The following is a 12,412-nucleotide window of genomic DNA, read 5'->3' as shown; positions in this document are numbered from 1 at the left end:
CCAGGAAGGAAGAGACGGGGACGCGCGCGCCGCTGACCTCGTGCCTGCGCCCCCGCTAAGGCGTGGTTTTCCGCCTCCGACGTGTTTCCCGCCTTTAAAGGCATTTCGCCCTTCCCTTTAAAACGCACCGCCCCCTCTCAGTCACTTCCAAGATGGCGGACCTACTGGGCTCCATCCTGAGCTCCATGGAGAAGCCACCCAGCCTCGGCGACCAGGAGACTCGGCGCAAGGCCCGAGGTGAGGACCCCAAATTCACAACCGCCTTTCTTCGCCCGGTTCTCAGGACCGCACTCTTCCCTCTTTGGACTATGCCGCCTCTTGTACCTTAAAAGACCCCTCACAGGCCCCTTTTGAGACCCTCACAGTGCCTAATAGGGATAGCGCCCCGCCTGCCGTTCTTAGCGGACGATGATTGGCTACATGAAGCTTAGCTCCAACCTCCTGCCTCTTGTTCCCTGGCCTTCCGCAGTCCTTGTTTCCAATTAGCCGACCGGACCGCCTGTCAGCTGTTGGTGAGCTCTGATTAGGAGGACGCCTCCAGTCCTGCCCCACCTTCCCTTCTTCCTATTGGAGGATGGCGTATGCTTCCATCTCGGCCCCCTCGCCCTCTCCAGCTCTATTCCGATTGGGTTCAGGACACGCTCATCCACAGTTCTTTCGCCACTATTGGCTATCTCAAAGCTCTACCTTCTAAGTGTTGTTGGACCTTCCACCTCATCCTCAGCACTTCCCATTGGTTGCTGAGTCTTCCGTGTCCATAAGCCCCTCCTCTTAGCCGTAGCCCTGCGCCGCCTTCTTCCCTCCAATAACCCTTTTCCTGTCTGTACCCTTAAATTCCGAGCGGGTCGTGACGTTGATTGGAGAGATGAGAATGCTCCGCCGGTCCTATTTGCCACAGTGTCCGAGCAGCCTCCTAGCAGGCTGGGTCGAGTTTGGTGGCCTGCTAGGGTGCGGCCCGGTGGGACGATAAAAGCCTCCCCTAAGTGCTCAAGAGCTGATGAAGATCTAAATATCGCCCCTTATTTACTCAACGCCTGCTAGGAACCAGGGTACCCCTCAAGAAGGCCACAGTCTAGGTCTAAGGCGCTTATTGAAGAAATGATCGCACAGGAGTGTGATAAGTTACTGTGTGAGAGAGAGGAGCAAAGTGTTAGAGGCAAAGTAAATTTGAAAATTCTGAGGAAGGAAGGGTCGTAATGGGAAGGGGAAGTTGGAATTATTTAATGCTCTGGTGACTGTGAAGGTGTTAGAACCACTGGCTGCAGTTGATAGACTAGGAAACGTCAATTTAGTCACTTGCCTGAGGTCACGTGAGTTTCAAACGAGGTAAAGCTTTCCCTCCCCATTTTCCTCCTTTTTTGAGACAGGCGGGACCCAAACTCGTGATCCTCCTGCCTCAGCCTCTCAGCCTCCTAGAGTGTTGCTATTACAAGCATCTCCTATTCCCAGCTAAGCCTACATTTTTCTCTCTCTTTTTTTTTATTTGGTACCGGGAAATTGAACCCAGGACCTGCGCTTGTGAGGCAGGAGGTGGAACCACTGAGCTAAATCCCCGGCCCGAAAGCCTTCATTCTTAACCATAATCTTATGCCACTTCTTCAGATGCAGAGAAAAAAAAATTAGAAAAAAAATCAATGGCCAAGACAGGGGGTAATGATAATAAGGTCAGAGAGATGAGAGCTTCTGTGGCACCAGAGGATGACTGGACACAGTTGAACAGAGTCCCTGCCCTCCAGTAACAAATAGTCTGGTAGGAAAGACAAAAGGCTAGAGCATGTTAATGCTCAGCACTTGGCTATAGTGAATGTCTGAACCAAATACACTTGGACCTCAGAGGAAAAGGTAACTGACTTATGGCCGAGATTGTTTGCAAGAGGAGGAAAAGCTTTCCAAGTGGAAGGAGCAACATATGCAAAGGCATGAAGTGATTAGAAAAGTGAGAAGAGGTTCAGTGCAGCTGGGAGGGATTTAGATCCTGTGGAAGAAGTAGGCCTTAAGGATAGAAAGGATTTGAAATGTCAGAAGAGAGAGGGGGCCATTTAGGCTGAGGAGCAAAAGTAGGAAGGGGTGCTTGCCCAAATCTCAAGAGGCAGTAAAATTCCATCATGGGGAAAACAGGCAAGAATAAAGGCTACAGGTTAGAAATGTGCTCTTCTTGCGGGTAGGGTATAATTCAGTGATGGAACTGGTTAGCATGCATGAGGCCCTGGGTTTGATCTCTAACATGACAAAAAATTAAAAAAAGCAATCCTCTCCTGTAGGGGTAGATGGGATCTGATTCTGTTGTAGAACCAGACTCTGAGGAACAGGAGGGATTAAGACTCCAGAATGGAGAGCTTGGTTGCCCAGGCTGGGCTCAAACCTGTGATCTTTCTGCCTCAGCCTCTGAGAGTGGTGGGATTACAGGCATACACCACTATACCTGGCTTGGAGACCTTTTATGTATTTATTTTTTGAGACAGAGACTCAGTTCTCACCATGTAGGTTGCCCTTGAACTCATTACATAGCCCAGGCTGGCCTCAAACTCACAGTGATCCACCTGCCTCAGCCTCCCGAGTGCTGGGATTACAGGTGTGTGCCACCACACCTGGCTGTAATTGGAGAGCTTTTTTTTTTTTTTTTTGGTACCAAGGATTGAACTCAGGTCCTTGCGCTTGCGCTGCAGGCAGCAAAACCACTGAGCTAAATCCCCAGCTTTGGTACCGAGGATCGAACTTGGGACCTTGTGCTTGCAAGACAGGCACCCGAACAACTGAGCTAAATCCCCGGCCCACTGGAAAGCTTCTTACAAGGGTGTTAGATTAGCCATTTCGGCAAGTCCTATCTGTAGAAGTGGGAAGTGGAGCGGGGTGGGGGGGTGAGGGGGTTATGAAATATAGGATGTTAGTTTCACCTTTCCCACATAGACAATGCAATGATAAAATCTGAGGTCATAGGACTTACTCTGGTCTCCTCACCACCTGCGCATTAAGTAAATGTTAATTGATCTCCCAGTGAGGTTGGTAAATGGAGGTTAAGCATGATTGTAATCTTTATCACACCCACTGAACTGTGAGCTCTTGAAGGGCAAAACTGTTTTAATCATCCTGGTACTCCAGGGCCCAGCACAGTGCCCAGTCTGTAATAAGCATCAGTAAATGCTTGGTGAATAAAAAGTAATGCTACCTTCCCAACCTGACACCTTCCAGTGGACACCGGACTTCCTTTGAAGCCTTCTTTCCTTCCCACCTAGCCCCAGTTTCATGCTGCCATTTCTCACCTCCAGAGCAGGCTACCCGTCTGAAGAAACTACAAGAGCAAGAGAAACAACAGAAAGTGGAATTTCGTAAAAGGGTGAGTACCTAGAAAGATCAAAGACTGTCTCAGAAGGACTTCCAATAAGTTTGAGTTGGAAGGTTGAGGAGTCAGTTGTACTGAAAATGTCTAAAAGGAGGTGAAGCCTAAATGCCAGTCTCACGATGGCTGGGGAAGATGTGGGGAGGCATAGAAAGGCCATTGGCCCAGTTGGAAAGAGGGATATTTGGGTGGAACTATCATTTCATATCTTCTTCCCTTTCCTTCTCCTAAGATGGAGAAAGAGGTGTCAGATTTCATCCAAGACAGTGGGCAGATCAAGAAAAAGTTTCAGCCTATGAACAAGATAGAGAGGAGCATACTGTGAGTGTCTCAGGGCTGGGGAGCATGAAAGGGGCAGCAGGGGACCCTTCTAGAGGAGATCACTGGGCTTCCTTATGGCTCAACACACTCTCTTCTGCCATCCTTTCTCAGACATGATGTAGTGGAAGTGGCTGGCCTGACATCCTTCTCCTTTGGGGAAGATGATGACTGTCGCTACGTCATGATCTTCAAAAAGGTAAAAAGCCAGGTGTAGTGGTGCACTCCTGTGATCCCAGCACTCCGGAGGCTGAGTCAGGAGGATCACCACAAGTTTGAGGCCAGCCTGGGCTACACAGTGAGTTCAAGGCCAGCCTGAACTGCATAGCGAGACCCTATCTCAAAAAAAAAAAGACTGAACTCCTGAGTTCGCCACTCTCTCTCCCCTTTTCAGCCTATCCCTTCACCTGCGGGAGAGGAAGGAGATTATGGATTTATATGGACCCCTGACTCCATCATTTCCTTCTTCTCCAGGAGTTTGCACCCTCGGATGAAGAGCTGGAATCCTACCGCCATGGAGAAGAGTGGGATCCCCAGAAGGCTGAGGAGAAGCGGAAGCTAAAGGTGAGCTGTGCCTGACAATCCCTAGGGCCCTACAGCCCCCACCAACACCTGGAAGGGCTCAGAGTCAGGCCCCTGACCACCAGTGCCCTATCTGTGCCCCTAGGAGCTGGCCCAGCAGCAGGAGGAGGAGGCGGCCCAGCAGGGACCAGTGGTGGTAAGCCCTGCCAGTGACTACAAGGACAAGTATAGCCACCTCATTGGCAAGGGAGCAGCCAAGGATGCAGCCCACATGTTAGAGGCCAATAAGACCTATGGCTGTGGTAAGCCATGGTGGGAGCTGCGGGAGGCCTGGGGAGAGGTACAGGATGGGGGAAGTGAGCAGAGGCTAAGGCCCTGCCCCCTGCCCCCTGCCCCCAGTGCCCGTGGCCAACAAGAGGGACACACGTTCCATTGAAGAGGCCATGAATGAGATCCGAGCCAAGAAGCGTCTGCGGCAGAGCGGGGAAGAGTTGCCACCTACCTCCTAGGAGCCCCACCCAGCTCCCTTTGACCTCTTGGGGCAGGGCAGGGAGGGACAAGGCTGCTGCTATTAAGACCCATCCTGGAGCCCCACCTCTGGAACCTTCTGCCAGCTGTCACTTAGGCTGGGGGGAGCAGGTGTTTGTCACTGTCGGAGCTTGGATATGTATGTGCAGGATGTGTGTGTGTGTGTGTGTAAAAGTGTGAATGCACAGGTGAATATTTAATCTGTATTATTCTCTGTTCTCCTTGGAACTTTCTTCCCCATGGGGCTGGTTACTTTACATTCAATAAACACTGTTTGACCCAACATCCTAGTTTGTATATAGAAAAATAGGCCTTAGAGCCACTGGCAGAAAAGAGAAATAATGTTGTTGAACAGTATAAAACTGCTATTTGTGTGAATCAAAAGTAACCAATTATTGGCATTGGGACTTACTAGATAGTGCTGTTTGTTGGTACTGGGTATTAAACAGGGCCTGGACACTAGGTTACATTCCCAGACCTTATTGTTTGAGACAGGGTCTTGCTAAGTTGACCAAGCTAGGTTCCAACTTGTGATTCTCCTGCCTTAGCCTCCCAGAATGCTGGGATTACAGGCATGTGCTACCACATCTAATTTAAATACAGTATTTTAAAAACAGAGTTGCTGGAGTCAAATGGCCTGGCTTTGGATCCTGGCTCTTTCCGTTTGCTAACTCTGCTATAGTGGGTAAGATATTTTTTAACTTTTTGTGCCTCAGTTTCCTCACCCATACAATAGAGATAATGGTAACTGACAGGATAGCTTCTAAGACTGCAAAGCTCAATACATATCAATAAGGACACCTCCAGATCCTTGTAGGCCCTGTAGAAGCAGTAGCTGTTCCCCTTACTCATCCTCATAAAGCACTCAGGCTGGCTGTGACTTTTATTCCACAGTGCACTCAGGCTATTTATTTCAACTCAGTCGCAAGCCTGCCCCAGCTTCCCCCTCATGATGGCAGGATCCTTGGTCCAGTTATACTCATTTCTGTCCTTTTCTGGAGCTAGTTTTTTGCTCTGTCAGCACTCTCCAGCTCCATTTCACATGTACCTGTTTCCCCTAGCCACCTTCCAATGTGAACTATTATTTAGATCCACTCCCCTCTACCTTCCTGATAGTCCCTCATTTCCTCCTTGTTCTAGGTTTATACATATATGTTCTCTGCCTCTCTTTCCCCTACCTGTCCACCTCCCTTCCACAGAGGAGCAATCCATGGTCTTATTTGGCACCATTTTTATTTCAAGAAGAGTTCACAGGCTTGGGTCTGTCCTGTCAGGTCTTGGGGCCTCCAGCTTCTCACTTGGCCTTCGGGTTACGGAACTTGCGTCCAGCAAAGACAGCCTTGTCCCCAAGAGCCTCTTCAATCCTAGAATCCAAATAAAGTCACAGTTGCTGCCTTTTAGGCCAGCAGTGCTCAGCTCCCCAATGCCCAGGCTACTGTACCCTCTGTACCTCATGAGTTGGTTGTATTTGGCCAGACGCTCTGAGCGGCAAGGGGCACCAGTCTTGATCTGAGATAGGAAGAGGGATTTGGGTGAGACTAAAGAGATTGGGCCTGCCTGGCCCCAAGGGAGCAGCCTGTGGTGGCATTCAACTTGGGCAAGAAGCTGAGGACCCCCAAGAAAACCTGGTCAGAAGGTTAGCAGAGGAAGCCATGAGTACCTGTCCTGTGCAGAGTCCCACCACGAGATCAGCAATGAACGTGTCCTCAGTCTCCCCAGAGCGGTGGCTCACCATCACCCCCCAGCCATTAGACTGAGCCAGTTTGCAGCTGAATAGAGAAGACGTTTAATGAGGCCTTGTGGGATCTTCTCAGTGGAAAAGCCAGAGGCTGGTTAGGACTTTTCCTTTCTGTATTGGGTAGTAGGCACTTTGCAGTGAAGGCAGTAACTAAGTTCTTTGGTAAGTAAGAGATAAGAGATTTCTGATCTTGAATTGGGGGCTCCTGAGATGCTGGCGGGAATTGCAGAATCTAGGGGAAAGGAATAGCGTAGGCTGGGGGTGGAGAACAGTAGGGCCATAATGGCAAAGCTCTTGGAGTCAGGCCAAGGTCTTGAGGTCAAGAGGGTGTGGGTGGATCAGGTGCCACAAGAAAGGTAAACTTGGAGTTAGTGTGCAAGACTAGCTGGAGTGGGCAGAGCTGGGCTACAGATGGCTGTGGTGAGCCCAACTCAGGAGGTACTCACGCCTGTATGGATTCAGTCACTGAGCCAATCTGGTTCACCTTCAACAGTAGGCAGTTGCAGGCCTTCTTCTCAACAGCTTGTGCAATTCTCTTTGGGTTGGTGACTGTGAGGTCATCCCCTACGATCTGAATGTCCACCCCCGAGAGGAAAGAGGTCCATGTGCCCCAGTCATCCTGGTCAAAGGGGTCCTCAATGGAGACCACTGGTGGAGGTTGGGGTACAGTCAGGGTTATAATCCCAAGCAGCCTCAGAGGGGTGACAGGTAATGAAGTTTGGATGGGGACTGCAATGGGGCTGAGGATAGGAAGGACCCAAGTCACAAGAAAGGGCCCAAAAATCAGTGTGTTAGGCAGTTACAGAGAACTTGAGCAGGAACACTGAAACAACTGAGTCTCACCAGGATAGTTCTTGATGAAATTCTTATACAGTTCTCCAAGCTTCTCCCCAGTGATGTGCCTGGCAGGATCATCAAGTGACTTGAAGTCAAGATCGTACTTCCCATTGCGATAGAATTCAGATGCTGCCACATCCATGCCAATCACCACCTTGTCTGGGTATCCAGCTGCCTGGATAGCTGTCTTCAGCAGCTCCAGGGCTGGAAGAGGATCAGGAGAGGACCTGAGACTCCAGTAGCCCCTGTCTCTGTGGCCCATCCTCCCACCCAGAGAATCTGCACCCCACAGTGCTCAGCACTGACCTTCATTGTTCTCCAGGATGTTGGGTGCGAAGCCACCCTCATCCCCCACATTGGTGGCATCTTTCCCATACTTGGCCTTGATGACCCCTTTGAGGTGGTGGTAGACCTCAGCACCGATACGCATGGCTTCCTTGAAGGAGTTGGCTCCTACAGGCAGAATCATGAACTCCTGCATGGCCAGCTTGTTTCCAGCATGGGAGCCCCCATTGATCACGTTGAAGGCCTGAGACAGGGAGAAGGTGCTCAGACCTGGGCTGAGGAGTGAGGGACAAAGAAGGAATGGAAACTGGAACGCTAACCTTCATACCCAAGCCCAGGTCTAAGTGCCCTCTCCATCTCAACTAAGTGGTCTAGGGTGAGTAATTTTACCCCCAAAACCTTTTTCCTTATTTCTATAAAATAGAGATATTTCCTGCCTACTTCCCTGTTGGATCTTCTGCTAAAAGTCAGAGAAAGTAAATATAAAGTTCTTAGCTTTTATCTGGAATACAATAGCTTAACACTTTTACGGCACTGTTAGAAATGCTTTACATAAATGAGCTCATTTCCTTCTTTTGGGGAGTACCGGGGATCAAACTCAGGACCTTGCGCTTGCCAGGGTGGCTCAGCGCCACTGAGCTACATCCCCAGCCCCAAAGTTACAGAATTTGAAATATTTTTTTTCCCTCAGTACTGGGGATCGAACTCAAGACCTTGCACTTGCCAGGCAGGCAAGGTGCCATTGAGCTACTATCCCTGGCCCCATTTCATTCTTAAAACATCTCTATTAACTGGGTACTATGATTACTCCCATTTACAGATGAGGAAACCAAGGCACGGAGAGGTCAACTTGCCTATGGCCACACAACTAGTAATCAGGGAAGGCCAGGAACTGAAACCAGCAGTTCATCTCTAGAATCCAGGTTATTACACAATTTTCCTAGTAAGAAACGATAAGTGGTAACCTTCTTATTGAGATTAAATTCAAAGAGCTTCCATTAAGAGGGCACTGGTTTAATAAGGACTTGAGAAGATACAAAGAAGTGCCAAGATCCTTGCCATCAATCTGATTTGAGGGGTGGGATGCAGGAGCAGAATGAGGTTGGAGTTAGCAGCCTGGTATTGGAATGTGAAGGAAGCCAGTTACATAGCCAGGGAAGGAAGCACGGAGAAGCTTAGGGAAAGTTTGGATTATGGGAAAGAGGGAGGGGCCAGACTGCAGCAGGAGAGATTCCATTTCAGGAAACCCCTTCCTTGGAGCTGGGTCTGAAAGGAAGATTTTCCAGGGGCTGGTTTAGCACCCATGGGTGGCTGGGGGCAGCTATGTCATTCAGGATCTGGCAGGGCCAGCCACACTCACAGGCACTGGGAGTATGAGCTCAGGATTCCCAGCAAGATCTGCAATGTGTCGGTAGAGCGGGACTCCCTTCTCAGCTGCTCCTGCCTTACACACTGCCAAGGACACGCCCAGGATGGCATTGGCCCCAAACTTGGCTAGAAGGAGGAAAGTGGGAAGAAAGGGTGAGGGCTTCTCTTACAAGGTTTAGGGTTATTTCCTTGAATATCCCTTTTGGTTACTTCAAGAAGAATTCAAAGCTCCAAACCACTGAGCATTAAGAGTTTTAACAGATCTCTCCCCAGCAGTTTGAAGAGCTCTGGGAGTCCCCACCCCAGGGAGATGTGTCAGCTTCACATCTGTGTCCACAGCTAGCCCAAGCCTGGCAGAGGGCAGGCATCAGGAAATGCCTGTGGAATGAATAAAAAGCTATCCAGCTATGGTGTGCCCCAAAATGTGGAACAAAGAAACAACCCAGCCAGACCTCAGCCTCCATCATCTCTCTCTACCCCTCGGACACTCCACTCCTTCCCCACTTCTGGCCTCTGGCCCTTCACTCACACTTATTCTCGGTCCCGTCCAGTTCAATCATAAATTTATCAACTTTTTCTTGATCCACAACGCTTAGTTTCTGGAAGGACAGGTTTGGAGGGAGGTGTCAGATTTCTCAGGAGTTGGCTTGTGTGAAAATATTTGGGGAAAAAAAGGCGACCTGGGGAGAGGGGACTGCTCTGGGTGAGGTACACACAGAGAGGAAGGAAAGGGGAACTAACTCTTCCACTTGCCTTTTCCAACAAAGCAGGGGCCAGAGTCTTGTTGATGTGCTCCACAGCCTTCAGCACTCCTAGAAAGTCAGGGGAGTGGGTTTAGATTTCCAAGTCCATCGGGTCTCTCCCCATGACCCCAGCTCTTCAATGGCTTTGGGTTCCAGTCTTCTACCTGCAGGCACATGTCCTGAAACCACCCACACAGGATCCTTCTTGTTGGTCTTTCTCACCTTTCCCCAGGTAGCGGGATTTGTCTCCATCTCTTAGTTCTAGAGCTTCATAAATACCCGTGGAAGCTCCACTAGGCACAGCTGCTCGGAATCGGCCTGGAAGAAATGGAAGATCACAGAAAGCCCCCACTCTCACCCTGCAAAGGCTGAAGTCTCCCTGAGTCCAGGGATAGAAGCCAGTGCAGAGAGAATCAGCTTCTCCCAACTCCAGAACCAGGTTGGAAGAGGGCCAGGAGGAAGTATGGGGAAGGGAACCTCAGAGAAAGGACAGGATGTGCCACAGAACTCAAAGGCATAGGCCAGGTGAGGTTGGCAACTCTGAAGCAAATTGATTCAGTGGGTCTGTGTTACCCTTGGCTGTGTGCAGGTCCACCTCCACAGTGGGGTTGCCCCTGGAGTCCAGGATTTCTCGGGCAAAGATTTTCTGCATGGCCATGGCTGCAGGAGATGAGTTGGAGTGAGTGTGGACACTTGATCCCTGAAGGAACTAGAAATCCCTTGCCCTTTAAGAGTCTTCCCCCCGCTAAGAAGGCAGGTGCTAGAGCTAAAAATACTCTTAGAAAGGTCAGACCAAAGAGGCAGGCACAGCCCCCTCCCCCACTCAGAACAGCTCCTATTCCTCATTCCCATCCTAAGAATTCAGGGGCCTCTGCCTTATAACTCTTTGGATCCCATCACTCCCCAAATCCTTACCTCCCCCAAAGCTGCACTTATGCCTTCTTCTTCCATCCTTTTGGTCAAATTGTTTCTTCTCCACGCCTTTCTAGCCCTAAGCTCCTCTCTGGTTCTCATTTTCCTATTCCTCAAATCCTACTGGGTCCCAAATTCCTTACCTGGCTCCAATCCTATCCTTCTCTATCCACCTCTGCCTCTCCCCAAAGCCTCCTTTCCTTAGGTACTCCCAGTGTTTGCCATCCTGCTTGCTCTAGCCTAGCCACTCTGTTTCAAGAACTCTCACTCCCACGATGAAAAAAAGTTGCAATTTCCCGTTTTCTCTAAGCCAGCATCACCCACACCTCTAGCCCCTGTGGCTGAAAGTTTTACCAGATCTGGGATGTCTTCCCTGGAGCCTTGGATGGAGCTCTGAGTCTAGGTGGCAGCCGGGACAGTGTCAGCTCATCCCCTTTCAGGCTGGGCATTTATCCCTAGGTGGCCTGTCCCCCAGCCAGCCCCGCCTCTCACTCTAACCTTCCCCTTCCACACCGGGCTGGCAGCCAAGTGCCCACTACAACCTAGAGTAGAACCCCCTCTCCAAAGGTTAATGACTAGCCCCTCACACTTTCTCTGTCTCCCAATAAAAGTTCCTACTTCAAATTCCACCCCTTGGGAGAAGGGAAGAGGCTTCAGATTGGGGGCTCTCTCCCCTCCCCAGGATTATATTCCCCCTTTGCAAAGGTTAAAGAGGAACTAATGCCCTTTAGGAAAGGCCAGAGGTAACCTGAGCTCTGCAGGGCTGGGGAGGGGGCCTGGAAGAGGGGCTGCAGGATTGACATCCACACATACTCAGCTCACTCCCTGTGCCCTCCGTGGGGGAAGGGACCAGGATTCTGGGGGAGCTCTGGGGTGTAAAACTGAACCCCCACATACACACATCCAAAAGGCGAGAGGACCTCACCTCTCAGGGTCCTCATAACGGCCACCTCTCATCCTACTCTCCTGGCCAGCAGGGCGGGTGGTGGGACCAATTTAGACAGGCCGGCTCAGCTGGCGCCACGCCCGACTGATAGCGCTGGAACAGCACTTGTGGCCCAGCGTGGAGCCTATCAGTCTGGAGCCTATTTCCCCACCGACTGTAAGCGCTTCTCCGCGTGGCCCCTGCTCGTCAATGAATAGTGTAGACTCAGGAATGAAACAAAATGAATGGATGGGAAGAAGGGGTGGCCCTTTGTAAGCGTCTGGATCCTGGGGCCGGTCCCTCCATCTGCTTGCAGCATTGCAGGAAAGGTTATCTACATTTGGTAACTCTCCGCCTGACGGGTCTGGGGGCAGTGTGTGGGATCTGCCCCAAGTCCTGCTGCAGCTTGGGCCGGCCGACGGGCCGGGATCTCGGGGCACCTCGGCTCTTCAACCCAATTTAGAGGCCCCTCTCGCCGGCACCAGAGGGCCCAGCACCCGGTGACTCACACCCCGCCCCCCCCCCGGCCCTCTCGGAGCTCTACCCGCCCCGCCTCCCTGCCCCCCCCCCGCGCCCCATCTCCCCTCTCGCCTGTCCCCCTTATCTCTGGCAGCTCCCTCAGGGATTTTTCCACTCTCTGGGGTGGGGAATGCGCAGGCCAGAGGTCAGGAGAGGGCGGGCGGGGAGCACCGCCACGTGCCCGAGTGCGGCCCCGCCCGAGCCCGCCAGTGACTCAGCCACGCGGCTCTCCAGGAACACCGGCTCGGGGGTCGTCGGGGCCCAGGGTGGACACCAGGGAACCGCGCCCCGGTTGGGAGGAAGAGATTGAAACGAGGCCCTATCCCGCGCGCCTGGGAGGCTCTGTGTGACCCCGGCGCCCCTCCCCCGAGGGACCGGAA

At 51.4% G+C, this 12,412-nt stretch overlaps 2 protein-coding genes across 5 annotated transcripts; one reads left to right on the top strand and one right to left on the bottom strand.

The window, feature by feature from the left end:
• Positions 1–31: 31 nt before the first annotated feature.
• On the top strand, positions 32–4,988 carry Spag7 (sperm associated antigen 7). Of its 2 annotated transcripts, none has more exons than XM_004857320.4 (7): positions 32–237; positions 3,267–3,334; positions 3,570–3,658; positions 3,770–3,854; positions 4,130–4,219; positions 4,323–4,479; positions 4,577–4,988. In XM_004857320.4, exons 1-7 carry the CDS (start codon positions 153–155, stop codon positions 4,684–4,686), a joined length of 684 nt encoding a protein of 227 aa, XP_004857377.1. In that variant the 5' UTR covers positions 32–152; the 3' UTR covers positions 4,687–4,988. The 2 variants fall into 2 exon arrangements, with proteins under 2 accessions (XP_004857377.1, XP_021093748.1); XM_021238089.2 differs by having other exon boundaries at positions 61–237; positions 3,234–3,334.
• Positions 4,989–5,919: 931 nt separating this feature from the next.
• Positions 5,920–11,683, bottom strand: Eno3 (enolase 3). Of its 3 annotated transcripts, none has more exons than XM_004857308.4 (12): positions 11,514–11,683; positions 10,250–10,336; positions 9,899–9,994; positions 9,687–9,745; positions 9,463–9,532; positions 8,926–9,059; positions 7,587–7,809; positions 7,287–7,484; positions 6,890–7,091; positions 6,366–6,474; positions 6,156–6,214; positions 5,920–6,069 (listed from the first exon to the last, which is right to left on the bottom strand). In XM_004857308.4, exons 1-12 carry the CDS (start codon positions 11,527–11,529, stop codon positions 6,000–6,002), a joined length of 1,323 nt encoding a protein of 440 aa, XP_004857365.2. In that variant the 5' UTR covers positions 11,530–11,683; the 3' UTR covers positions 5,920–5,999. The 3 variants fall into 3 exon arrangements, with proteins under 3 accessions (XP_004857365.2, XP_004857367.2, XP_004857366.2); XM_004857310.4 differs by lacking the exon at positions 11,514–11,683 and adding an exon at positions 10,943–11,209; XM_004857309.4 differs by lacking the exon at positions 11,514–11,683 and adding an exon at positions 10,592–10,616.
• Positions 11,684–12,412: the final 729 nt, after the last annotated feature.

This window comes from Heterocephalus glaber, unplaced genomic scaffold (genome assembly GCF_053883595.1).
Source record: "Heterocephalus glaber isolate CG9 unplaced genomic scaffold, H.glaber_assembly_v1.0 deba00001564, whole genome shotgun sequence".
NCBI lineage: Eukaryota > Metazoa > Chordata > Mammalia > Rodentia > Bathyergidae > Heterocephalus > Heterocephalus glaber.
This window is presented reverse-complemented; position numbering and strand designations above follow the sequence as displayed.